Below are 27,415 nucleotides of genomic sequence, written 5' to 3'. Positions count from 1 at the left end.
CAAATTAAGCGACTGCAGCTATCGAGCTCGGTGATCCTGAAACTAGGAGCATCATTGTCGAGAGGGAGTTCCCACGAAAGCACCATAGTGAGCCTAGGGAATCTGTGCTTGCGGCCGTCAAGAAATAACTTGATCTGGGTGTGATCAAACAATGGCTGGAACAAGACAAGCTTTGTAGGACCATGACGCAGTGGATTAGGAAACAGAACACCGATAGTCGACTCGTCAAGAGGGAATTCAAGATGTGCTACAAGAACTGCCGGGTTGACAGAGGACTCTTGATGTACAGATCGCACCTTTCCGACGCGCCTGCAGTAGCGGTGTTCCCTACACAGCACACGATGGAATCCTCGAGAAGTTCCACATGACAACATTGAAGTCGGACATCCAGGAGGCGAAGAGACGTATCAGTCTATACGACCAAGATTCTTCTGGGTCAACATGCGGAAAGACATCTTGGACTACGTGGAGGGGTGCTACATCTGTGCCTGCACCAAGGCTAGCAACAGGAAGGCAGATTCCAGTCAGCGAGGATGACGGCCACAACGCCATTGGGAGGTCATAGCACTGGACTTGTTGGGTCCTACCCTAGAACACCATGGGGTAAAACAGGATGGATTGAGACCTTTGCGATACCAGAAGCCACGACCGGACGCATCACCAGCCTGCTACAAGACGAGGTATTCAGCCGCTACGGTTATCCACGGTGCATTCAATGAGACCGTCAGATACCGCAGACGATGCGACGATGCATCACCCGTGTCATCGGCTACTCCCCAGCGGAGCTATACGTCACCGGGGATTGGGAGATTAGTCCACCGCCCAATTCTGGTCAAGATATGCAGCTGTTTCCTTAGCAGAGCAGCAGGACAAGCTTTGGCCGAGAAGAGATCCCTTACCCAGGCCAAGGTTCAAATAGTTATGCTTTCCATCCGATATTTTTATCATCAACTCAAATAACCTCTATTATACCTAATGAATAAGATCTGTGTGAAAATATCTCATTTTTCGGCTTTGTTCCACATTCGCTTAAAAAGTGCTTAGCCTACTGATGTACATTGAAGACATGGCGGTTGCTAGTTCAACTTTCTTCAAAGATGGCAGCGTGGTAGCCACTCTATGTGTTATATTCTAGCCCGTTGTTCCTTGCCTATCCTTTCCAATCTTTCCATCCTCCACAAGCGCCCTATTCAGCTTAGCAGATGAAGCCACATGAGAGAGGTACTGGTCCTCCTCCCCAGTTATATCCCTCACCCAAAGTCCCACGCTCCAGGACATTGCCCTTGAGGTGATAGAGGTGGGATCCCTAGCTGAGTCCGGGCGAAAAACCAACACCGGAGGGCAAACAGTTTGCAGATGATATTTTTATATTTTATGACAACAACTGCGAACAAAAGATTATGGATTATATGCAAAAAGATCTGGACATACTAACATCATGGAAACGGAAGAATGACCACGCATTTTTCTCTACTTCATAGTTACTGCAGCCTAACACAACACATACCTTTCCCCTCATGTTGAGAGGAGATATCAAGGAATGACACACGCTATTATTTAATTATGTCAACTCACTGAAAACGCATAACACCAAAATCTTCACACACAAATACACGTGCTCTTATGACAGAATCAGTAGTTCTCAGGTCAATCCCCTAGAGAGAGCTCTAATAGCTGTCCCTCGATATCTCGCTGGGGAGTGTCGCGTATTGTCTCTACTGTATTTGGTCATACATATTGTAGATAAGAGAAGCATAGCTTCCTGTCGATTGGTCAATATGCCCCAGTCAACACTTCCTGTATGCTAACTGAATTGCTGTGCATTGGAATTATTTCTGATTCCTCCCATATTATGTATGGATGAGAAGAGCCCTGGGAAGCTTACGTCTCCTGTCATTACCTCAGCACCCGACCCTGTAGAGAAACGGGACAAGGGTTGAACCTTCTGAGCAAAGAGTATTTTGCTGCTTGGGATACCACTTGTCTCTCGTCATGTTATTCACCCCCTACCTAGTCTGCTATTTATTTGTCTTTTAGTTAGAACCTGTGACGAGAATTTGTGTTTTACAGTGGTGAAAATTAAGACGTTCTTTCAAAATACGTAGATTTCTTAATAGAAGAAAGAAATGAAATTACCGGTAATAAGAGACACTGCGTTGTTCAAACAACAACATGCGAAACAGAATGTAGGCATATGCAACGCTACAATAACTGAAGCCAAACCATAGCGTATCGAAGAGGCCAAACTATCAAATAATTTCCATCAACGATGAACTTGACATATCGTACGTGCGAGATTACTCAGACAGCTGTTGACTGATTGATTGATTGATTGATTGATTGATTGATTGATTGACTGATTGATTGATTGATTGATTGATTGATTGATCGATTGATTGATTCTCATTGTTGCAGTCCTTACGACTCAGTCGGACCGCACTTGGAGAGACAGCTGCTGGTCATATGGTGAATCTCCTGTCCAATGATGTCAGCAGATTTGATCTGGTGTCCAACTACCTTCACTACATGTGGTCCTCGCCCATCGTCGCTGTGATCATTACTTACCTCATGTGGGTGCAGATCGGCTGGTCCTGCTTCGTTGGCATAGCGGCTGTCTTCGTAGTGGTGCCATTGCAAGGTGAAATAAATAAATAAATAAATAAATAAATAAATAAATAAATAAATAAATAAATAAATAAATAAATAAATAAATAAATAAATAAATAAATAAATAAACAAATAAATAAATAAATAAATAAATAAATAAATAAATAAATAAATCTCTGTATAAAATGAGAGTTTCGTCTGTACATTGCTCAGAATTTAAAATGGTATTTCTGTATAGGTCGTGTTCATAGAAACAAGGAAATGCACTTTTTAATTGTCTGTCTGTCTGTCTGTCTGTCTGTCTGTCTGTCTGTCTGTCTGTCTGTCTGTCTGTCTGTCTGTCTGTCTGTCTGTCTGTCTGTCTGTCTGTCTGTCTGTCTGTCTGTCTGTCTGTCTGTCTGTACGAGCATCACGAGAAAATGGCTGAAGAGAATTGAATGAAAATCGGTATGTAAAGTCGGGGAATGAGGCACCACAATCTAGGCTATAAATAACTTTATTCACGCAATAATAGTTAAGGGGAAACCCTAAAATTTAAATCTCAAATATAAAAATTAAATTTCCGAACATTGTTTGTCTTATAAACTTTTACCATACCGGCTATGATAACAGATATTTATGAATTTCGAATTTTGTTGCTAAATGCATATCAACGCCGAGCCACGAGGAAACGGGTGAACAGAATTTAATGAAAATCGGTATGTAAAGTCTGGGAATAAGGTACTACAGTGTAGGATGTAAATAACTTTTCCCCCTATGGGTGGGGGCGGTGGAATAACATCCGATATACACTGCCTGTCATAAGAGGCGACTAAAGGGGGCTCCAAGGTCTTTAAACTTTGGAGTGTGTGTTGGAGACCACGAGGCCATTAGCTGAGTCCTGGCATTGCTTCCACTTACTTGTGCCAGGCTCCTCACTTTCATCTGTCCTATACGACCTCCCTTGGTCAACTCTTGTTCTTTTCCGATCTCGACGCTATTAGGTTTCCGAGGGCTAGGGAGTCTTTCATTTACACGCTCTTCGTGGCTCTTATCTTTCTTTGGCCGATACCTTCATTTTTCGAAGTATCTGATCCCTTCCGTTTTTCTCTCTGACTAGTGTTATATAGAGGATGATTGCCTAGTTATACTTCCTCTTAAAATAGTAATCACAACCACCACCATCTGTAAATAACTTTTATTCACGCTGAATGAAATGGTAGTGTAGGGAAAAGAGCCTAAGATTGTTTTAAAAATAAATACCTCTGTTATTGGTCGTATCGAAAAGTATTACATAGGCCTAACACAAGTTATAGAGAATACAATTTCCAAATATTTATGTTTTATACAGTTTTACCGTACCGACTATAATAGAATTCATTAATTTAGACTTTTGTTGCTTAGTCCATATCAACGCGAGCATTGCTAACGTGGAAATATCGTTCAGTCATGTTAGGTGGTGATGGTTTTCTTTCGTAATTGCATCTATAAGCAAGGTAACAGGAAGTATTGCAACAATTATCGAGGTATCTCATTGATTAGTATACCAGGCAAAGTGTTCACTGGCATCTTGGAAGGGAGGGTGCGATCAGTGGTTGAGAGGAAGTTGGATGAAACCCAGTGTGGTTTCAGACCACAGAGAGGCTGTCAGGATCAGATTTTCAGTATGCGCCAGGTAATTGAACAATGTTACGAGAGGAATAGACAGTTGTGTTTATGTTTCGTAGATCTAGAGAAAGGATATGACAGGGTACCCAGGGAAAACATGTTCACCATACTGGGGGACTATGGAATTAAGGGTAGATTACTGACATCAATCGAAAGCATTTATGTTGACAATTGGGCTGCAGTGAGAATTGATGGTAGAATGAGTTCTTGGTTCAGGGTACTTACAGGGGTTAGACAAGGCTGTAATATAATATTTCACCTTTGCTGTTCGTAGTTTACATGGATCGTCTGCTGAAAGGTATGAAGTGGCAGCGAGGGATTCAGTATTTCAGTTAGGTGGAAATGTAGTACGGTAAGCAGTCTGGCTTATGCTGACGAGTTGGTCTTAATTGCAGATTGTGCCGAAAGCCTGCAGTCAATATCTTGGAACTTGAAAATAGGTGCGATGGGTATGGTATGAAAATTAGCCTCTCGAAGACTAAATTGATGTCAGCAGGTAAGTTCAACAGAATGGAATGTCAGATTGGTGATACAAAGCTGGAACAGGTAGAAAATTTTAAGTATTTAGGTTGTGTGTTCTCCCAGGATGGTAATATAGTAAGTGAGATTGAATCAAGGTGTAGTAAAGCTAATGCAGTGAGTTCGCAGTTGCGATCAACAGTGTTCTGTAAGAAGGAAGTCAGCTCCCAGACGAAACTATCTTTACATCGGTCTGTTTTCAGACCAACTTTGCTTTACGGGAGCGAAAGCTGGGTTGACTCAGGATATCTTATTCATAAGTTAGAAGCAACAGACATGAAAGTAGCGAGAATGATAGCTGGTACAAACGGGTGGGAACAATGGCAAGAGGGTATTGGGAACGAGGAGATAAAGACTAAGTTAGGAATGAACTCGATGGATGAAGCTGTACGCATAAACCGGCTTCGGTGGTGGGGCCTTTTGAGGCGAGTGGAGGAGGATAGGTTATCCAGGAGAATAATGGACTCTGTTATGGAGGGTAAGAGGGGTAGAGGGAGACCGAGACGACGATGGTTATACTCAGTTTCTAACGATTTAAAGATAAGAGGTATACAACTAAATGAGACCACAGCACTAGTTGCAAATAGAGGATTGTGGCGACGTTTAGGAAATTCACAGAGGCTTGCAGACTGAACACTGAAAGGCATAATGGTCTATAATGATAATGTATACAGTATATGTATGTATGCCTTAAGGTGTAAAACCGCATGGTCATCGTTCCAAATCGCCAAGAAAAATTGTGATTATAAAAATGATTACAGTGTTCGATAAGAGCAATAGCTTAAAGAATAAGACAAGAAGGAGTCATGACACCCTCATATCACAGAGTCGTTAGAAAACTAAATGTGCAGCCCTACAATATCGACAGCTCATAAAACTGATCAACCATAACATTACATTAACCATTGTCGTGATTTAATTTGTCTCTTCTGCTGCCACTCATCTCCGATAGATGGGAGAAATGCTGTGTTCCGAGTAAAACAGTCTGGGCGGAAAGTAGCTGGGGAGTTAGGTAACTTTGCGCATGCTATATGATAAACCCATCAACGGCGGGTACTGCAGCTAGTGTCTTTTCAATGTACACATAAAATCAAACCCCATGGCGCAACAGCCCCGAAGGGCCATGGCCTACCAAGCGACCGCTGCTCAGTACGGAGGCCTGCAGATGATTAGATGTCGTGAATCTACACATGCATTTCTTGAATATGAAAGACAACTTTATTGCAGTCATAATTGCATGTTGCAATTGAATGGATGCACGCAGAAACGGGCTAACCGTCAAATTTGTGAAAATTGAGTTAGATGCTGCCGCCCCGTAGCGGCGATCGGGAATTAGAAGTGGCCGGGGGGGGGGGGGGGGCGGAGTGTTCAGAAAATAAAACGTACTCGAGTATGTGGGATATAGCTGGAGGGGAGTGGGATTATACACGTACATAAACACTTAAAAAACCTACAAAATGTTTTAAGTTTTTTATGCTCTCTCAGCGAATTTCGACAGAGAGGTAAAGGTTGACAGTAAGTGTGGTAATGTTAGTTTTTTGAGATTTTCTTTCAATACCATACAACAAAACATTCACCAAAGGAGGACATGTATTACAATTAAATGGAAGTACGGCGTGATTGTACAATTAAAAATCATTTAGTACTTGACTACACACACTAAGAAACTAATATATATACCTGGTGGTCCGCCAGCCCCTTGCGATCCAGTTTCATGCATCCCTTCACATTTACTACAATTCTGAAAGACATCGGTCCCTCTCCCTAAATCGGGGTAATATAACGAGATGTGTGAGAAGACAGCAGGAATCGTGAGTGCCACTATTAATTCATTATAGGTACCTCAAATGAACCCATAAAACAAGTACAGATACGTAGATCATGTACCATACTTTAAAACAGGTGGACGCCAAGACCAGGAGCACGGTACTGTATAGGCTGGGAAGTGGGCGCAGTAGCTCGCATGGCAATAGGAATTTTTAACAGCCAGTTGCCTGGGATGTGGTAAGGCTGCATACTTGATAGCTTCCAAGAACTGAATATTTTATTTGACCCTGTAAACGACCGTATGCATCGTTGCATTGGGTATGGTGATGGGTATGGTGGTGGTCTGTGGCCAGTTAGCTACGTCGTACATGTTCCAAGCTTCGTAGACCACAGGTAGGGCAAAGTATGCCCCATTTGAACGATAACATCATGCGATTGCAGGTAAGTATGCTCCGCGAACTCCCCTCCTTCGAAGCAATTCACAACACAAACTGTATCCACTGCCTCGATGTATTCCAGCAACGAGTATGTTGATATGTTAGTTATCTATGGAGAAGCTAGACAGAATGCATACCAGGCACAACGCCTGTGCCAAGAACGCTTTACGGATAGACGACAACGTGCATGACATTTCGGAGTGTGGAAAAACGCCTGCGGGATACTGCATCCCTGGGAAGGACACGGCCTGTTCGAGATCATCCCGTGACGTCTGCTGACAATGAAGAGGTCGTGTTTGACGCTATCTGGCGTAACCCTCATACTAACACATGGGCCATTGCACAGGAGACGAACATCAGCCGAGCGTCTGTTATGCGGATGTTGCATACCCACTGGTTTCACCTGTACCATCTGCACTTACACCAGAAGCTCCATGGTCATGATTTCGATGCCCGGGTGGGGTTCTCTTGATGGATCCTTCAGCATGTGGACAATGATCCTGCTTTTCTAGCGACTCTCTTATTTACGGACGAAGCACGATTCCAAAACAATGGAACCGTTAATCGCCATAATATGTATTACTGGAGTGTGGATAACTCCCATTGCGTGCGACAGACAGCTTTACAGTACATTGGGGCGTGAATGTATGGTGTGGAATCATGGGTGATCACACCATCGGTCCCCATTTCTTTGAGGGCCATTTGACCAGCCAACGCTATCTGCGGTTTCTCCAAGATGAACTACCACCATGTTTGGAACATGCGTCACTCCTTGATAGCTGCAGGATTTGGTTTTAACATGACGGAGCTCCACCGCACGTGGCAATGGTCGTCCGGAACCATCTCCATGCAACGTATCCTGATAAAATGATAGGAAGGGGAGGACCTGACGGCTGAATTTTTTTCTATGGGGCCATGTAAAACAACTGGTGTATGCATAGGAGCCGGCCAGTCCTTGTCACCTTAGACAGTTCATGAACCGAGGCATGACGATTCGTTTTGCCAGAGATGTTGCAATGAGCCAGACGGTCCTTACAACATCGCGAGCAGCTCTGTATAGACCACAAAGGTTGTCATTTCGAGCAGGTGCTGTGTTAAACAACGTGGATAAATGATATCCTGTCACATGTTTCCTAGCCTCCAACAGCCCAGCTCCATGCCAACGGCCCTTTTCAGGGAAAAATAAGCATATCAGTCTATGAAAAATACCGGTATTAAGTACACAACCTCGCCACGTCCCAGGCAGCTGGCTTAAAAATACTTGTATGGGACTTGAACCTTCTAATCCTCGAGCACTGTCAACTATCACACATCCTACCGCGCGCTAGCCATGTGAGCTACTGCGACACTTGACCTACGACGCCTACGTTCCAGCCTATACAGTACCGTGCTCCTGGTCTGTCCTTCCACCTCCTGTTTAAAAGTACGTGTTCTGCGCATCTGTACTCGTTTTATGGGTTCATTCGAGGTACCGGTACCCATAATGAATTAATAGTGGCGCTCATGATTCCTGCTGTCTTCTTGCCCGTAAACACACATCTCGTTATATTACCCCGTTTAGGGAGAGGGACCGATGTCTTTCAGAATTGTAGTAGGCCTAAATGTGAAAGGATGCATAAAACTGGATCGCAAAGGGCTGGTGGACCACCCGATATATCCGCTACCCTTCCTCACAGCACATGCAAATTCTCCACTACTTACTTTGGTGCTATACAAATCGGCTAGTCGCGACGAACCTTTTGTGCGTATTCCCGCTAATAATATTTTTAATAATTACAGAAAATAAAGGAAATAATTAGTTGATAATACAGCGGGGCTTGTACAACTTGCTTGTTTTAATAATTTCTAGTTTCAGCCGGCTAAAATGGAATAAAAATGTAATGTTTTCTCAACTAAGTAGGGGGGTGACTGGCCCCTCTCGCCCTCTCCCACCACATAATCGCTAACACTGCTACCACCTACTGTTAATGATATAAACTACATTTACTGAAGTGGGCTACCATCATCAGTGAATTACCTGTAAAGAAATACAGACGTGGAAGTTCTTGGTTTATTTAAATCATCTTGACAGAATTGCAAAAACGGGCTAATTGATTGTTATCAAAGTTCGTGTATGATCGCGTATCCGCAGGATAGCAAACACTACGGAATTTGGTAGCCCTTGATACATGTCCATTTTGGTACGAAGTTATTTCATAATGGAATCAAAAATGCATTTGAATAGTGTATTGCCTTAGACGAGTATTTAATGCAATAAATTAATTTAAATTATGATGTGTTATACAGATATTTTATTGTTTCTATTGGTTACATTGTTTGTTTACAAACCAAGTAAAGATGGCTTCCGCTTTTGAACGTGACGGTAATTTATGTGAATATGATCAGAGGTCTACCAGTGGAAGTTACAGAAGACGTAAAAAGAATGTCAGAAACTGTGGAAGGGACATTCAGGAAAGGAAAACGGTTAGTGGCGATTCTTACATTACTTATAGATGTGAACCGAGGGAAAAGAAAAGCTTGGGTGGAGACTAAATTTGCTCAAAAGTTAATACAATCGCTGAAAAATGGCAAAAGAAGTTTTTATTTTCATGTTCTGGGTCAATTTTTGTGTTCCATTCACCTCCATAGCTGAGCGTGTTCACTCACACTTACACAAGAGGACTGAGGAGCTGCGACATTAGGAGATTCGAGGTTCGAATCCCGGTACTGACAGTAGCTATCCTGAGTATAGTTTTACCATGGGGTTTTCCACATTACTCCCAGAAAAATGCCATCTTATTTCAAGTCCCCCGGCACCTACCCAATGACGACAACCAGATATCATTTGAGAGGAACCTTTATTCAATGGGCTGGATTATGCGTCTGAACATAATTTGTCCGCCCACTACTGTTGTGATTATCAACAAAACGGTTGAAGTTATATGCCAATGTTAAAAATAAAGCTGCTCCTTTCAGATGAAAACAAAAAATTTGTTAATTTCATCCTCCAATTTCTTCTTTTCATCAGTGCAAAAGTATTTTTTTCACCAATTTAAGGTAATTATGGTTAGCTCATTTGTGCGTGCATCCATTCAATTACACTTATGACGGATGTATTTTCCATGACTGTTTTTATCCGAAAAATCGCATAACAAGACATAACCTCGAAATATTAGGTATCTGCTACTGAGAAGATGCGTAATGGACACTTCAAGTGCACCTGCATGATAATTTGAGTAATTATTCTGAACTATGGTGGGTTTGTTATTTTTTCTGTTTTCGTGTTGATCCCCCCCACCCCCCTCCTTTTCCTTCTCCTTCCCTTCTCAGATGTAGTGTTGGCGGCTGGCTGCGTCCGGTCGCTCATTCTCACTTTCGCTTTATTGTTTTGTTACAAAATTGTACAAAATTATGTTGATATCCTCCTTGTCAATACTATTTTACATCCAATTAAGACAAAACTTTACATAGACATAGACATGTTTCGACCCGGCATAGGGTCATCCTCAAGAAGACATATAATAAATTAAAAAATCAGACACGTAAGGCTAGCTGGACTCCGTAGTCAGAGAACACAGGTGATACAAGCAGGCCACGTAACACTAGAAATCAGACTTTTCAACTTCAATAACAGTTTACATGTATCAGCTTATGTCTGAACATAATAACTAAGCCAACAGTTTACAGATATTAGTTGAATTACACCAGGGACCAAAACATTGAAACAAAAAGGTCTCCAGTTCAAGACTGTTTTAACGATCACCACCTCACAGTTTTTAATTTTTATCATGCTTTTTAAGAAAAAGCTCTGTAATTAACACTTCATTTCGTATTGCACCCGTCATGCCGGGCTCAGCTCGGCCGGTGAGCGAAGATCTCCAGGGTGCAGATCGTTCGCTTATCGGCTGTGCGAAAATTTTAAAGTGCAGGGATAGATAATGAACTAGTGGCAAATGAGAGAAAGCTAAGTAGGTTTTAGACATTTATTACAACTACTGCTCTTCATAAATTATACAATAATTAACAAAATCTAGGTATTTTGTTTATATGATTTGTCTTCTTTTATGTCGTAGTCACATAGATACTTCATCGGTAAACGAAACAGGAAATGCCTGTATCTGCAAATATAATATTCATATTTTTAGTGAAAAATTAATTAAATAATTAATAATAATTAATTTGAGATGATCTCTCTTATTTATAATTTAATAATTTGAAAATAAACTTCCTTCCTTCATGAATTTGATTTTAAACAAATTTGAAAATGATCATTTTCATTTCTCTTTGAAAATTAAATAAAAATTTTTCTCTTATAAAATTATAGTTAAGTCGTCTTCTTTGACCTTTAAATTAATAAATAAACTCAACTTTATAATTATCTAGTAGTTGCTTCACACATAATAGCTCGGAACTTGACCTCGTGTCAATTTACATTTATCCGTTACTCGAAACAAGTAATTAAATTATTCTTACAATTTTCGACTTTGTGAGTTCAATCCACTGACATGGCCTATACTTATTCATGTGTATTTGTTAAATAAGATCCTATTCCTCCTTAAAAACGAATAAAATTTACTAAAGGTTTGAATTCATTCAAATGGTGAACCACTAAAGTTGGCGTAAATTAGGCCGAAAATTCCACAAAATAATGAAGAGCATCATCACAAATATGGATTATAAACTTACATTAAGCAAAACACAGTCAAATCACACATACTACACTCACACAAAGATACACGGAAATATTATATACATATTTACACGAACGCTAGCCCTTGATTATTAATTTTTATGTTTAGACAAAGTTAGGAAAATTATTCTCACGATGACACTATCGTGGTGACCTCCTCTCATCAACTGGGAAATGTGACAGAGCAAGGATTATCACTTAATTATAGAACACAGTTATACGACAACGTTTAGAGAAAATTTACGAACACAAAATCATCCAAAAAATCATTGATAAATCGCTTAAACATAGGCCAGAATAAACATTCCGCGCACGCGGTTCATGAGCTACGACATTTATTTTTACTTCTCCACTATAATTGTGATTCTCGATCAATCTGCACTCATAACGAACACATTACATCAAGTAACATATTTACTCCATCATTGACTCATTAATGGATGCACAGCTCGACTGCTGAATTCAGTAATATCCATCAATCAATCAACTAATCATCACAGCACTTCAGATGACTCTATTGCACACAAAACTCAACCATATGTCGCATAATTGAAGAATGAACTCTGACATGATAGAATCCACGGAATTTCTGTCCCATTTGATCTCATTAAAAGTCAAAAAAATATTCAAATAGTCCAAGTTTAACGTTGGGGTCAATTTACACTTATTTCTCCTGCCACAATGAACTCGGGACAGTTGAAACACTTCTCGAAGACATCCACTCAAAACAAACTAATAGGTTCAAATACTCACTCATCCTCAATCTACCATCACCAAGAAAGAAGAGACGGAAAAATTCTAACTAATAGAAAATGTCTAAACAAATAAGTAGAGGCTATGTCATTACAATTACTTTACAAAAGGAAAGAAAGAATAACAAAGTTTAAATATTACTTGGTGGTGACTGTCGGTTGTAGAACTCGGGCTGATGACCTAGTGCATTATCACCTTACGCACCATCGATCCTCGTCACGCCCGTCTGGACTGCCTTACATTTTACTCGTGCATTGGAGACATGCTGGCGCGCTGGAAATCACACCGTTCATGAAGAAAGAAGACTGACATCCTGACTCGGACTCGAACCGGTGACCTCTTCAGTGGAAATCTTGTGAAGCTGAAACTAAAAATCACGTCTAAGACAAGGTCCAAAACTCACACCGATGTCTGATAAGATGACAAGGAAACTTAACTTTTAGAGTCTGCTGAATTATAGATGGAGTCCGCAAACATCTGAACTGCAGTTGTATCCAGTTGTAGGCTCTGAATGACGAAGTTCCCTGGCAAGCGAAATGCGTCTTCTTCTGCCCGTAGTCGAAGCTTGAGTAATTCTTCTCAGTAAGCGAAATACGTCTTCTTCCGTCCGCAGTTGAAGCTAGAGTAATCCTCTACAAGACGTGTTCAGAGGTAGAAATTTCTGTGTAAATTTTCCCTAGGAAAATCCATTATTCACTGTCTTAAGACAGGGGTGCGTCTTTTCCTCATAAGCGATTGGTTAATTTATTAACTTAGCACCAAATTAATCGCTTGATTGGCTGCCATAGTCAGACGTCATGCACCTTCACAATTATCGATCGAGCACTTGACACACATTCAGCCTGGTCACGTGTCATTCACGGCTGATTCCAAGGTTATTTGGCTAGCTGTCTCTGCGTTCTCCCCTCGCCTGGCCTTGAGTGGAATTCCCAGCCACCTGGCATATCTCGCTCAGTCAACTCGACGTGATAAAACTCCCTTCCTGGTTCATAAATAATATTTTAACATACAGTAGAAATAAATGCTTTCCAATAAATGATTTTGCCAATTTTGAAGGGGACAGTATGTCTGATGTTTTTTAATTTATTATATATGTCTTATTGAGGGGGTCGAAACATGTCTATGTTAAGTTTCGTCTTAATTGGATGTAAAATATTATAGTATTGACTAGAAGAATATCAACATAATTTTGTAAGAAGTTCAACCGTCGATACGGATCTGACATGAGATTCATAGTCTGTACTTCGCTTTATTTGTCAGAAAATTAACTTGTCTCATTAGCGGTTCCTTTTGACCCCAAGGCTGCCGGGCTGCAAGCATTGGAGCATAAGTCTTGAGTGGATGTTGAATGTAAGCTTGGTGTTTGTGCCAGTGATTGGGTGTGAAAGCGCTTGTGATTCTGTGTGTTCTGTGTGTGACTCATAGCGCAGTAGGCTCCTTTGTTCTGGTTGGCAGTATGGCTTTATTATTTTACTTTTTTTTTTTTTTTTTTTTTTGGTTGGGCCATTACACCCTTTATTAACTAGCTGTAGTACCCGTCGTTGACGGGACAATCATATAGAATGTGCAAGGTTAACTAACTTCCCAGCTACTTTCCGCCAATATTTAGGCATGCTGTTTTACTTGGGATGCAGCAGTAATCCCATCTATTGGAGATGAGTGACTGCAGAAGACAGAAGTCAAATAACAATGGTCAATGTAATGTTATTGTAGATCAGTTTTATGAGCTTTTGATATTTTAGGCCCTCACATTTGGTTTCCTTCCAACTCTGTGAGATTAGGGCATCTAATGTAAAGGGAATTTTTCCTTCTACCACAACTCCCTCTTGTCTTACTCTTCAAGCGATCATTCCTTTACGGTCTTTTTCTCATTTCTTTTTTAGAATCATCTTTAGAATTTTCCTTGTCGATATAGACTGATGATCATGCTGTTTTACACCATAAGACAATCTTGACAAAAACAATCACCAGTTAACACAATGAAACAATATTTCCATGTTAGCAATGCTCGGCATTGATACGCACTTAGCAACAAAAGTCTAAATTCATGAATTCTATCAACATAGTTGGTATGGTAAAACTGTATAAGGGCCGATGACCTAGTTGTTAGGCCCCCTTAAACAACAAGAATCATCAAAACTGTGAGAGTTGGTACAGTAAAAATGTATAAGTCATAAATGATTGAAAATTGAATTTTATATAACTTTAGTTATGTAATATTTTTCATTAGAACCACCACCGCCGTCTCAATCCTACATACTGCCTGCTCTATGCTATGCGGTTAACATGCCTCTCAGCGTGAGCTCTTAGTGTCACGAACCTCCGGTAGGGGCGCCAGGTAACGCACCCAACTTATCTCCGTACCCACGTTATTGTGTTCCAGTGCGTTTGCATCGAGCATTTATGTGTGTGTGTCTGGCTGTAAAATGAACTGTTGTGTTCCTCTCTGTATATCAAAGCAGGAAATCCAAATTCTGCAGGTGTGAGGATTCCTGTTATCCCCCCGCCAAGTAAAAAACTTGGGGAAAATTGGCTTAACGCTGTATCAAGGCAAGGATTAACCAAGGGTAATCAATGGATTCCATCCAATTATTCTCGTGTTAATAGCCTGAATTTTAGAGATGGGAATAACAGATCAAATTAAAATGAAAACCTACAACCTGCTTTCCAGTCAATAACCGGGTCAGGGATGGGATGAATGAAGCCCCCAACTTGTGGCGAGGATAGGAATTGTGCCGGCTGCCAAGGCCTGTCGCACTCCTCTGGGGCAATGATTAATGACTGAGAGATGAAATGAAATTATAGTGGAGAGTGTTGCTGGAATGAAAGAAGACTGGGAAAACAGAAGTGCCCGGAGAAAAACCTGTCCGGCCTCCGCTTTGCCCAGCACAAGTCTCACATGGAGTGACCGGGATTTGAACCACGGTATCCAGCGGTTAGAGGGCGGCGCGCTGCCGCCTGAGCCACGGAGGCTCTCAAAAGATTAAAAGAAAAATATATTGAAGCCAGAAAGTGTGCCTAGTAGGTCTTCGAATTATCCACATTACTTTCAAACCAGAAAAATAGCCCCACGAAAGACCAGACAGCAACAAGATATTTCTTCGGAAGAAATCTGTGATGAAACAAGCTCTTCAACCGCAGGAAATACATTGGATGACGAGTACGAAATTCATTTGAACACCGATGTATCAATCCAAATCAATATTCAAACCAGTAAGAATGACATCAGTGATCAGAAAATCAGAAATTAGAGGCTCCGATCAAGAATTCTGAGACTGCGATAACAGCTGATGACTAACCATAATGAAGACTACAGGGACAATTCGAAGACAACCCAGAATTTGGTCGTCTGAATAAAGTAAAGGAAGCAACCAAATATAAAGGAAAAACGACCGTTTTTAAAAATCAAATCCATAATTTTCGCAAGACAAAATTCGGGCAGTCAGAACAAATCACGAGGTACTATGTGGCGTGGGGAATATTATCCCAAACGGTTACGTAAATGGCAGGACTCCTGGTCTAGTGTCAGCTCCGTCATAAAGTACTCTGGACAGGTAGCCTAAATGGAAAATGTTGATAATGATTGTCGGGATTTCCCAATTAGTGAAGGAAAGACTTAGAGTTGAATGTAAAACTCTCAGACTAACAGAGAGGAGTGTAACAATGATCGCCGATTTAATAGCTAATTAGGTACGACTCCTCTACAACCGAACCAGTGACAAGTTCGTTTGCGTGGTCAGTGTGAAGGTGTATGCGGCACAGATATTGTAAAATCTCCTGCTCTTGCGAATAAACTGTTGTGTTTTCTTGTAATCCGACTTTCAAAGAAGTTGTCTAGTCATGCTGCCTATTTCCTCATTAAGGGCTTAGAAATTTCCGATCTATCCATTTTAGTTCAGAAATGATTACTGTAATGCTTTTCGGCAAACAATCCAGATTGTGTACATTTCTATTCACCAGCAGATAAAATACTTACAATGGTTGAATGATGATTTCATCGAGTACGTTAAAATAATTCAGATGGAATCAAAACGTGGAAAACTGAAGTATCTGACTAATGAGACGGCAGATGCTGTCTCGCTGACTGTGAAATCTATAGTGGAATGTGTGTCTTATCTGTTACAAAATCAGTTATTTTATGTTCTCACTAGATGATTTTCTGGAGACGCAATAGATGCTCTATTTAGTTCAGTGAGATTAGGTGGTGGATTTAATGACACGACGAACGCACGCACTGCATTATGTGCTATAAAAAGTATCCTGAAATCTAGTCATGAACAAAAGGTCAGCGAAATAGTGATGGCAATTTTTTTGCGTCCACTGCTGGTAAATAACAGTAAAAAAAAAAAAAAGGACTGAAATGGTGCTCCGTTACTTGTGTCGAGAACATTCTGAGATTTTTATATACCGTGCAGCATGGGATGGTCCTAATAATATCTACTGTAACTGGTAAGATTTTATATATTTTACGTTTCTATATCTTTAGCCAAGCTCAAATGTGAAATGTTAGTTTCTGTATCTGCATTATCTTCTCAATGAGGAACATGTTAAGGATTATTTTTCATTTTATATTGGTGTAACGGACCAACTCTCACTTAACATGTGTTCTGGGTGCGGTAGGTGCTGCCATCTGCAATGTCGCTGTAAACGCAATTCTCGCGACACAGAGCAGGCAGTATATAGAGATTGAGACGGCGGTGAGAACCACTAACAACATAAATGTTTGAGAATTAAATGTTAGGCCTTCCCCTAAACTACCATTTCACTCAGCGTGAATAAAATTATTTTTAGCCTTGATTGTAGTGCCTTATTCCCCGACTTTACATACCGATTTCATTAAATTCTCTTAAGTGATTGTTTCATGATGTGCGTACATAAATTAACACAGACAGACAGAGATGATGGAAAATTAAAAAGTGCATTTCCTTGTTACTGTGGACACATCCAGTACAGAAATACCATTCTTTTAAAATTCAGAGCAATGTACAGAAAAAAACTCTTATTTTATATTTGCTTTATGTGAGAAAATTGAAAATAGTTTTGAAAGAAACTTAAATTTGTTGAAAAGTATGTTCAACAGAATTAAATTTGTGATTAGTTTAAGTTTGTAATGTTTTGTTGCTGAATTTGTATGATTAAGCCTGATGAATTACAGATGATAAACTACTTTATGGTTGTACCGTATTTTGATCCACCTTACTCCGTGTGGGTGGGGGACACAGACGAAACATACACCCACAGTATCTCTTGCCTTTCGTAAGAGGGGACTAAAAGGGGTGACCAAGGGATGTTGAATTTTGAACCATGACCTTACCTGTGATTGGTATCAACACGCGAGGAACACCATGAGTCGACTTTTCTTGCGATTAGTACCACTATGTGAGGAGTACTATGAGTCTGTGGGTGATCACCATGGGTTTACAGTATCTGTGTATAGTATCCACCACTCATGATGGAGGCTCCCTTCTGTCCAGGTACGCTTGGAACACCCCGATGAGATAAAAGGAGGCTGTCCTCGTTGGGGTGTTTCAACATCTGGTTGTGGACATCGTGGGTCTGTGTTTCAAGGTTCACCACGGGTCTGGGCGCTGCCTGTGATTAGTATCCACTATGTGAGGAACACCATGGGTTTTCATTGCCTATGAGTGGCGTCATTATGTGAGTATCAGCGGTAGAGTGTCGGCCTCCAGATCCCAAGATAGCGGGTTCAAACCCGGCAGAGGTAGTCGGATTTTTGAAGGGCGGAAAAAAGTCCATTCGACACTCCATGTCGTACGATGTCGGCATGTAAAAGATCTCTGTTGACACATTTGGTGTTTACCCGACAAAATTAATTAAATCTCAGCCATAGACGCCCAAGAGAGTTTCGCTTTACTCGGTCTGCCATCTAGTGGGGGCCTAGAGTAAAACGGAGCATCGAAATTGACGAGGAGACAGCCAGATAGTGTCAAATTGAAATGTCTGCACACGGTAGCTGAGGCCATATGATTATTATTATTATTATTATTATTATTATTATTATTATTATTATTATTATTATTATTATTATTATTATTATTATTATTACCACAGGTCTGCGTAACCTGTGCATACTTAAGAGTAGGACCACTGTGAGTCTGCATTACTTGTGATTGGTACCGCTACATGATAAATACCATGCTTTTACTCTACTGGTGATAAGTACCATTATGAGGGGCCGGTGACCTGGATTTTGGACTCCTTTAGACAATAAGCGTCATTGATTCAGAATTGTGCTTTGGAAGCAGCCCGTTGGTCAGTATATACCATTCTTTGATGTTTGCTTAACTGGGAAGGTGGGGAGTGCTGGTCGAATCCACTGATTGTTTTAAGTTCGTCATCATTGTTCGTCATAGTCTTTTTGAATTCTAGGCAGTGGATTGATTTTGGAAATATTTTTATAATTTCCAAATTGTGAGTTAAATCTGCTGATTATTTTATATTCATATTCATCCATTCATTCTTCATCATCAAGTTTTGAATTCTGGTCAGTGGATGAATTTTAGAATTTTAAATTGTCATTACACATTGTCTCATTTTGTACCATTAGGGACCGATGACCTAGATGTTGGCCTCTTTATGCAACAAGCATCATTATCATCATCATCATCATCATCATCATATTGATCCACCTTCGCTTCCCCTGTGGTTCTTTTCCTCCCCATGGGCGTAATGCTAGTACCTTCTCAGACTTCACGTTCATCAGCGCTCATTCATTTGTCTATGATTTATTCTATTTTCATTTGACATTTGTTCATTTGTTCATTTGTTCATCTAGTAATTATTTCATTTGACATTCATTCATTCAGCTCTTGTTCATTTGTACAGACATATATTGTGTTATTGGAAACTTAATCTCTCTCTTTTTAAATTCCAGCCTACGCTGGGAAACTATCTGCTATTTTCCGCCGTAAGACTGCTTTCAAAACAGATGAAAGAATACGTCTCATGGATGAGATTCTTTCAGGAATACAAGTTATCAAGATGTATGCATGGGAGAAACCTTTCACAAAACTTCTTATATTAGCTAGACGGTGAGTACATTTTTTTCAAAAGGGATTTAATTTATAGAAATAAAGAATTTTCTGACCATTTGAACTGTTGTTTCTCATCTTGCAGGTGTATTCTGTGTCAATGATTTATCATTAGGTGTGCATTATTATTGAAGCGAGTGAACTTGGTATACATAACATGGGTTTCATACATGCTAACCTTTCTGATTTACCCGGAAACTTTCCGTTTTGTAAATTATCTTCCGATTTTCCGATTTATTTTTACTTCTTCTTATTTTTGATCAATATAACCTCCAGTACGGCCAACACTCTTCTCCTAGAATAAATTCTTATGTGTTTCAGTGTAATTTTCGAAGTGTATTTATTTGATGCTTTATTTGGCTAGGGTATCGTGTTTCCTGCTCACTACAGCAGCATGTGTGCTTTACAGCTGGGAATTGGGGATGGAAATCCTCCTTCAAGCGAGAGAGGCCAGCGTGTGCTAGCGACTGTGTAAATTGGGATTCGGGACAAAAAAATGAGTTTGTTCTTACTTTGTTATTGTGTAGTTCACGCTTTTTTAACATAGTTTCTGTGCATAGTTTCATTAGAGTTGTAGTCCACGTGTTTTTTCCTGCTGTTCTATGCTTTTCTCCTGTCAAAGTCATATGTTAATAATGAGTTTAACAACAAGCACTACGGGAACATTTTAACATGATGCTAAGAATTTTTTTTTTTTTTTTTTTTTTGCTAGGGGCTTTACGTTGCACCGACACAGATAGGTCTTATGGCGACGATGGGACAGGAAAGGCCTAGGAGTTGGAAGGAAGCGGCCGTGGCCTTAATTAAGGTACAGCCCCAGCATTTGCCTGGTGTGAAAATGGGAAACCACGGAAAACAATTTTCAGGGCTGCCGTTAGTGGGATTCGAACCTACTATCTCCCGGATGCAAGCTCACAACCACGCGCCTCTACGCGCACGGCCAACTCGCCCGGTCTAAGAATTTTAGAGCCTATTTAATTTTGTCATATTTACACATAGTTGATTCCAGATCTTTTTAATGTCTTTTCTTTGCTAGTTGTTTTACGTCGCACCGACACAGATAGGTCTTATAGCGACAACGGGACAGAACAGGGCTAGGAGTGGGAAGGAAGTGGCTGTGGCCTTAATTAAGGTACAGCCCCAGCATTTGCCTGGTGTGAAAATGGGAAACCACGGAAAACCATTTTCAGGGCTGCCGACAGTGGGATTCAAACCTACTATCTCCCGAATACTGGATACTGGCCGCACTTAAGCGACTGCAGCTATCAAGCTTGGTCTTTTTAATGTCAATTGTGTGTTTGTACATTTGTTTTAGTTATTAGATGTATTACATTAAGGCTGATGAGGGCCAGCCAATACTGAAACTAGTTCCTAGTTTAGAAATGTAATTCAAAGATTGCATATTATAGTATTGAAAAGGTGGACCATTACAACATTAGTTTAATTATTATTGTTTCCTTTGTATCCCCGTAGTATGTGCATATTTCAATTATACCAGAAGTAACAAATGAATGTTGCTGGATTCCAAATAATATTAACTATAATCATCATCATCATCATCATCAGTAGCGGCGATTAGTGGGGGAGGGGAGAAAACATTACATTTTTATTTCATTTTAGCCATCTAAAACTAGGAATTATAGGAATTATTTAAAAGAAACAATTTGTACCAGCCTTGTTGTCTTATCAGCTAATTATCTCCATTATTTTATTTTATTATTAACAAAATTATTAGCAGAAATACACCCAAAAAGATGTTAACCGATTTGTACAGCGCTACAGCAACTAGTAGGCACTTTGCATGTGCTGTGAGGAAAGGTAGCAGGGGTATAATTTTTGCCAATGAAGTGGACACAGGTAGGCCTATAATTCAACCTTTTGCTGTACGTATTCGTTAGTTTGGCATTCTCTTTAGTGTCTCTTAGTTTCTTAGTGTATAGTCAAACACTTAATGATTTTTAATTGTATAATCATGCCGTTCCTCTGTTTAATTGTAATATTGTTCCTTTGCTGAAAGTTGTATAGTATCGAATCAAAATCTCAAAAATTATTAGTGCACTTAAGTTGGTAACCTGTCAACCTTCACCTCTCTGTCGAAATTTGCTCAGAGAGCATTAAAAAATCCTACCATTTTGTAGCTTTTCTTCAGTTTTGATGTATATGTATATACATACCTTCCCCCTCCCCACCGTGCCGCTATGTCCCACAAACCCGGGTACTTCTTGTTGCCTGTAATTTATTCTGCCCCCTCCCCCCACACTTCTAATTTCCTATCGCCGATACTGATCATCATCATCATCTTCTGCAGCTATCGCGCTTGCTCAGGGTCCCTGCACGCTCTGAGGCATGAAAGGGCTGTGGCCGGGGATTTAAGGTCGCTTGCCCTTTCTGACACTATAGGATTTTCAACTGAAATCCCACCCCACCGACATCAGGAGTTAAACCACAGACGCCAGGATGAGAGGCAAGCAGCTAAGTCACTACACCTCCCTGTTCTGCAATAATATTAATAATGTATTGTGTATATATATCGTTGCTGGGCAAAAGAAACATCGTAATTCCTTCAGAGTAAAGTTTACGGAAGAAGTCCAAAACGGAGTATTCGGTAATGGCCGGAGAACTGTTCCTGGCATTTTCACTGCTTAACGACAGCCCAATTATTCGACCAATGGAATCTTACGTTCCCTTCTCGGGCAACGCGGCCATCCTTCACGAGACAGATGGAGAAACGCCATTATTACGTTTAGATTATTAAAAGAAGAACATTGGAAATTAAAATATCCATAGGGTAAATAATACATGAACCACCAAATTAAAATACATGAAATAGAAAGTACATGTATCGAGTCGTGAGTCGTAAAAACATCAAATAATTTTTGTATGGCAAACCAGTCACATGAAAGTCTTAAAATTGTTCATTGATATGTTAATACACAATGTGTTGATGTAGTGGAAAACCAAATTAAATGTGTCTCATGTAAACAAGTGTGCATAAGAAACATTCAAATTAGAGGTAAACGTCCTCCTATTGCATGGATCAGTCTATTTTATATTATAGTGGGCTTCAAAAGGGAACCATTGAACATTTTAACCTTTAAGATCTTGCAAATCGATAACCACATATAACACTTGAAAGACATATCATGTTCCCTGCTGGCCCCACTGGAAGTTCTCAAACTGATCTCTCCCCCCACTTGTTTGTATGTGAAGTCACGTATCAACAAACCATTTTAAGATAATTATGGTGTTGAACTTATATAGCTGAAGATGTCCACTAGATGGTTGAAACATCTATCTCTAGCTGCAGTCGCTTAAGTGTGGCCAGTATCCAGTAATCGGGAGATAGTGGGTTTGAACCCCACTGTCGGCAGCCCTGAAGATGGTTTTCCGTGGTTTCCCATTTTTGCACCAGGTTGTATTGGAAATTACCTTAAGGCTGTACCTTAATTAAGGCCACGCCCACTTCCTTCCCATTCCTAGCCCTTTCCTATCCCATCGTCGCCATAAGACATTTCTGTGTCAGTGCGACGTAAAGCAAATAGCAAAAAAAAATAAAAAAATATATATATATCAGGTGATGACTTTTATCTGATTAAATAGTGTATTGAATTGATAAATGCAGACTAGCACAAGCAAGGAAGAGCTTTTTTAAGAAAATAAATTTGCTCACTTCAAACATTGATATAGGAATTAGAAAGATGTTTCTGAAGACTTTAATGTGGAGTGTGGCACTGTATGTAAGTGAAACATAGATGATAACTAGCTCAGGAAGAAGGAGAATAGAAACTTTTGAAATGTGGTGTTACAGAAGAATGCTGAAGGTGAGATGGATTGATCGAATCACGAATGAAGAGATACTGAATCGAATTGGTGAAAGGAGATCGATTTGGCTAAATTTGATGGGAAGAAGATATAGAATGATACGACACATCTTAAGACACCCAGGATCTCTGCAGTTTGTTTTTGAAGGAAGTGTAGGTGGTAAGAACGGTAGGGGTAGACCAAGGTATGAATATGACAAGCAGATTAGAACAGATGTAGGATGCAATAGTTACGTAGAAATAGAAAGGTTAGCAAAGAATAGGGTGGCAGGGAGTGCAGCATCAAACCAGTCTATGGACTGATGACTCAAACAACAACAACAACAACAACATTGAATTGGTGGATCCTTAACAATTATATATGTTTGGATTGTTAAAAAGAGAACAATGGGCATTAAAATTATTGTCAATAATGTAAAGTTGTTTATAAAAGTGTTTTGAAAGGTGGAACAATATGATTTTTCTCTTAGGATTATTTATAAGTCAATACGGAATAATCATCATTAGGTTTATGTGTGTAAACCTGAATATGAGGAACTCAAAACTTAAGAAAGATCCTTATCTTAGAAGGAGTCAATTCCAGAAATGAATTCAATATCATTGTTATATTTTATGCTCTAGGGCAGAGATCAAAGTAGTAACGAAGACATCCTACATCCGTGGAATCTTCATGACATTTGGACTGTGTACGACGAGAATAGCTTTGTTCTGTACCCTGATAACGATGGTAATGTCAGGACAAGAGCTGGCAGTTGATAAGGTGGGTAACTGTTTGAAAATCGAATAATGAGCCTGTATGTATAACAATAAGGACAGAACTTAGGGGTGCTCTGATACCTATACTGTCTGTTGTTTATGTAGATGTCAAATGTCACGAACTCAACATATTACGGCACACGAAATGAAGAACATGCTCCATCAATAATACTCAAGACTCTTAATAGCTCTAACAACAGTAGCTGCCCAAAATATCGCCAGACATTACAACCAAATATTACCTAAATTGCAAACAGATTATACAAATACTTATCTAACTGCAATTATGTATATAGTTATATATTTTTACGGACCCATTATATCGGAACATCATAACTAATCAAATATTGTTGTGAAAGATTTCATTAACCCCATTTTACCCTAAACAATGTATATATAGCACCACATATTAATAATGTTAATGCAATGTATTTTTAACAAGGTATATATATACCACTGTTTTAGTTATGTGTCCAATTTAACAAGATTATCCAATGCCTATGTTCAACAAAACAAATAGTTTTCTAAAAGTTCAACCCTATTCCAAGACATAAAATAACAATAATAGGCTTTATAAACTGATATTTTAGTATTTAAGATATATGCCAACAAGGTATTGCATATTAATATTTTAATCACAAGTGTCCAAACCAATAATTCTACATTTTCATATGACTGATCATTAATTAATGTAATTTAAGAACCAATTTTTAATATATATTACTGAACTCACTACTATTAATTTACACAAATGTATGTATTTCTCATTCCACATTGTACAACCCAAATTAGATAGTGATAACATGAAAAATAGCATGTAATTTCATGGATGATGTAAATTAGTTAACTACTTACCTTGACACTGTATGCTGGGAAACTTAGGATTGACACATACAATAGCTCAAATGTACCAAGACATACATACCAACATTTATGATCAGTTGGACTTAATTTAAGTTTTAATCATTATATGTGATGTTTTTGTAAAATATATCTTTTATGCATGTCAACTGAAGATGACCCCCTAGGGGTCGAAACCGGTCTTGAACATATTTACTAGCTGAATGTAAATAAATTTTGTATTGATAAGGTGGTGACTCATATTTATATTGTTTTTGTAAAGTTAAAAAAAAAAAAACCTATACTGTCTGACAAAAAAAAAAAAAAAAAATTGACCGAGCTCGATAGCTGCAGTCGCTTAATTGTGGCCAGTATCCAGTAATCGGGAGATAGTGGGTTCGAGCCCCACTGTCGGAAGCTCTGAAGATGGTTTTCTGTGGTTTCCCATTTTCACACCAGGCAAATGCCGGGGCTGTACCTTAATTAAGGCCACGGCCGCTTCCTTCCAATTCCTAGGCCTTTCCTGTCCCATCGTCGCCGTAAGACATATCTGTGTCGGTGCAACGTAAAGCAAATAGAAAAAAAAAAAATCGAAGCTCCCAGAAGAAATGGTCGGATGTCAATGCAACTTCATACACGTATACACCATAGGTAATAAATTTCTTATTATTCTGTATTGAATAGCAATATAATGTAAAACAACAGAAGTTTAAAGGTTTCCACATATTCTATACTATTTATTGTAACCTTAAAAAAGTTACATATATTTGATGAAACTAGTTTTGGTCTTGCTAGAGACCATTATCAGTCAAAATTATTAAAGTTAAGGCAAGACATGAATTATAGACAGATAAAATTTATGAAGCAAGCGTGTGTTGGTGATGTAGCAAGACTGAAAATATTTTCATCAAATATATGTAACCTTTTTTAGGTTACAATAAATATTATGGTATAGGTGAAAACCTTTAAACTTTTGTTTTACAGTTTTTATATGTACACACAATCGGCAGGTATGTAAATCATTAGAGTTGAAATTCTCTGTGACAGAACGGCCACCAGAGTGCATTAGTGTTGTTACCAGGCCTGGTAGGTTATATAACGGGCGTGAACAGCATCAGATGTTGAGCGATCACTGTGAAGGATACAGAGATGCCACGTACGCATGTGAGACAGCGTTTTAAGCACACAAAGTTTGAAAGTGGCCTCATTGTGAGTCACCATTTGGCCGGCTGGTCAAATCATGCAATGTCCAGATTTATGTGGCATTCGGATGTGACAGTGGCCCGTGATGTTGGACTGCATTGGAACATGAGGGCAGGCATACTCATCATCAAGGTTCCGGTTGAACATGTCTGGCCACCACAAGGGAGGATGGCCGTATTTTGCACGAAGCACATCCTAACCCTTCACATCTGCATCTGCCATCTGAGAACAAGTAATGGACTCCCTGCAGCATTCTGTGTCATCCCACACGATTGGTCGAAGACTAGCAGTAGATGGACTAGGAAATTACCGTCTCATGCGTAGGCTGCCGTTGACACGACACAAATGGCTGAATTTGGAGCGGTGCCATGACTGGGAGCATTGAATGCTGATGAATGGTGTTGCATTGTATTCAGTGATTAATCAGAATTCTGCACTACCCCAGATGACCATCGTCTGCGAGTAATGCGGTGACCTGGGGAGAGGTCCCATTCTTCCAATGTTTTGGGGAGACACAGCGCTGTTACTTCTGGCGTTGTGGTGTAGGGCATCGGGTACGACTTCAGATCATGGCTGGTAGTGATTGAGGGAACTCTTGATGGAAAAATTATGACTACCCTTAAAAAGATATATAAAGAATGTACAAATGCATCCTATGACAATATTCTTGCGAGACATTAAGGGGGGACCAAGACATCTGAACGACCAAAAATGCAATTAAATTTATTTTTTTTCATTTAAAACTGAACCTTTCTCTTTATAACAGTGCAAAAGTTTTGTTGATGTCTCTAATTTTGGAGTTATGATGAAAAATGTGAAACCCTGTCACCCAATCAAGCTGTTTATCGGTAAGTTTGTTGCTCGTTTTCCGTAACTTTTGTTTTTCAGAATCATTTGCCTGATAACTCTCAATGTTTTTAGGATATTAGGAGTATGATACAGAAGAGTAGACGAGACAAAATAAGGAATGAGAAAATCCGGGAAGAAATTGGAGTGGAAAAAATGAATGATATAATAGAGAAGAGCCGACTAAGATGGTTTGGGCACATAAAGCGAATGAGCGACGAAAGAAAGCCAAAAAAGGTGATGGAAATGCAAATCCAAGGAAGGAGAGGCCGTGGACAACCACGATTGAGATGGAAGGATACCATCCAACGCAGCATTATAGAAAGAAACCTGGACTGGGACACAGTGTTGGAGGAGGAGTGGTGGAAAGACCGAAGAAAGTGGAGAGGAACCATATTTGCCCCTACCCGGCTACAGCTGGATAAAGGGAAATGATGATGATGATGATGATGATGAGGATGACATTTTGCATGCAAAGAGAAGAAGAAGATGTGCTAG

The 27,415-nt window shown here is 39.7% G+C and overlaps 1 protein-coding gene across 1 annotated transcript in view; it reads left to right on the top strand.

Annotated features, from left to right (window-relative positions):
- LOC137502985 (ATP-binding cassette subfamily C member 4-like) overlaps positions 1-27,415 on the top strand; it is a 183,546-nt gene that overhangs the window by 23,917 nt on the left and 132,214 nt on the right. Inside the window, exons 5-7 of the mRNA XM_068230280.1 lie at positions 2,416-2,638; positions 19,295-19,451; positions 23,894-24,032. Coding sequence (XP_068086381.1) covers positions 2,416-2,638; positions 19,295-19,451; positions 23,894-24,032 — 519 coding nt within the window. The remainder of the gene's footprint in view (positions 1-2,415; positions 2,639-19,294; positions 19,452-23,893; positions 24,033-27,415) is intronic.

Source organism: Anabrus simplex, chromosome 14, assembly GCF_040414725.1.
Source record: "Anabrus simplex isolate iqAnaSimp1 chromosome 14, ASM4041472v1, whole genome shotgun sequence".
In the NCBI taxonomy this organism is placed as follows: Eukaryota; Metazoa; Arthropoda; class Insecta; order Orthoptera; family Tettigoniidae; genus Anabrus; species Anabrus simplex.
This window is presented reverse-complemented; position numbering and strand designations above follow the sequence as displayed.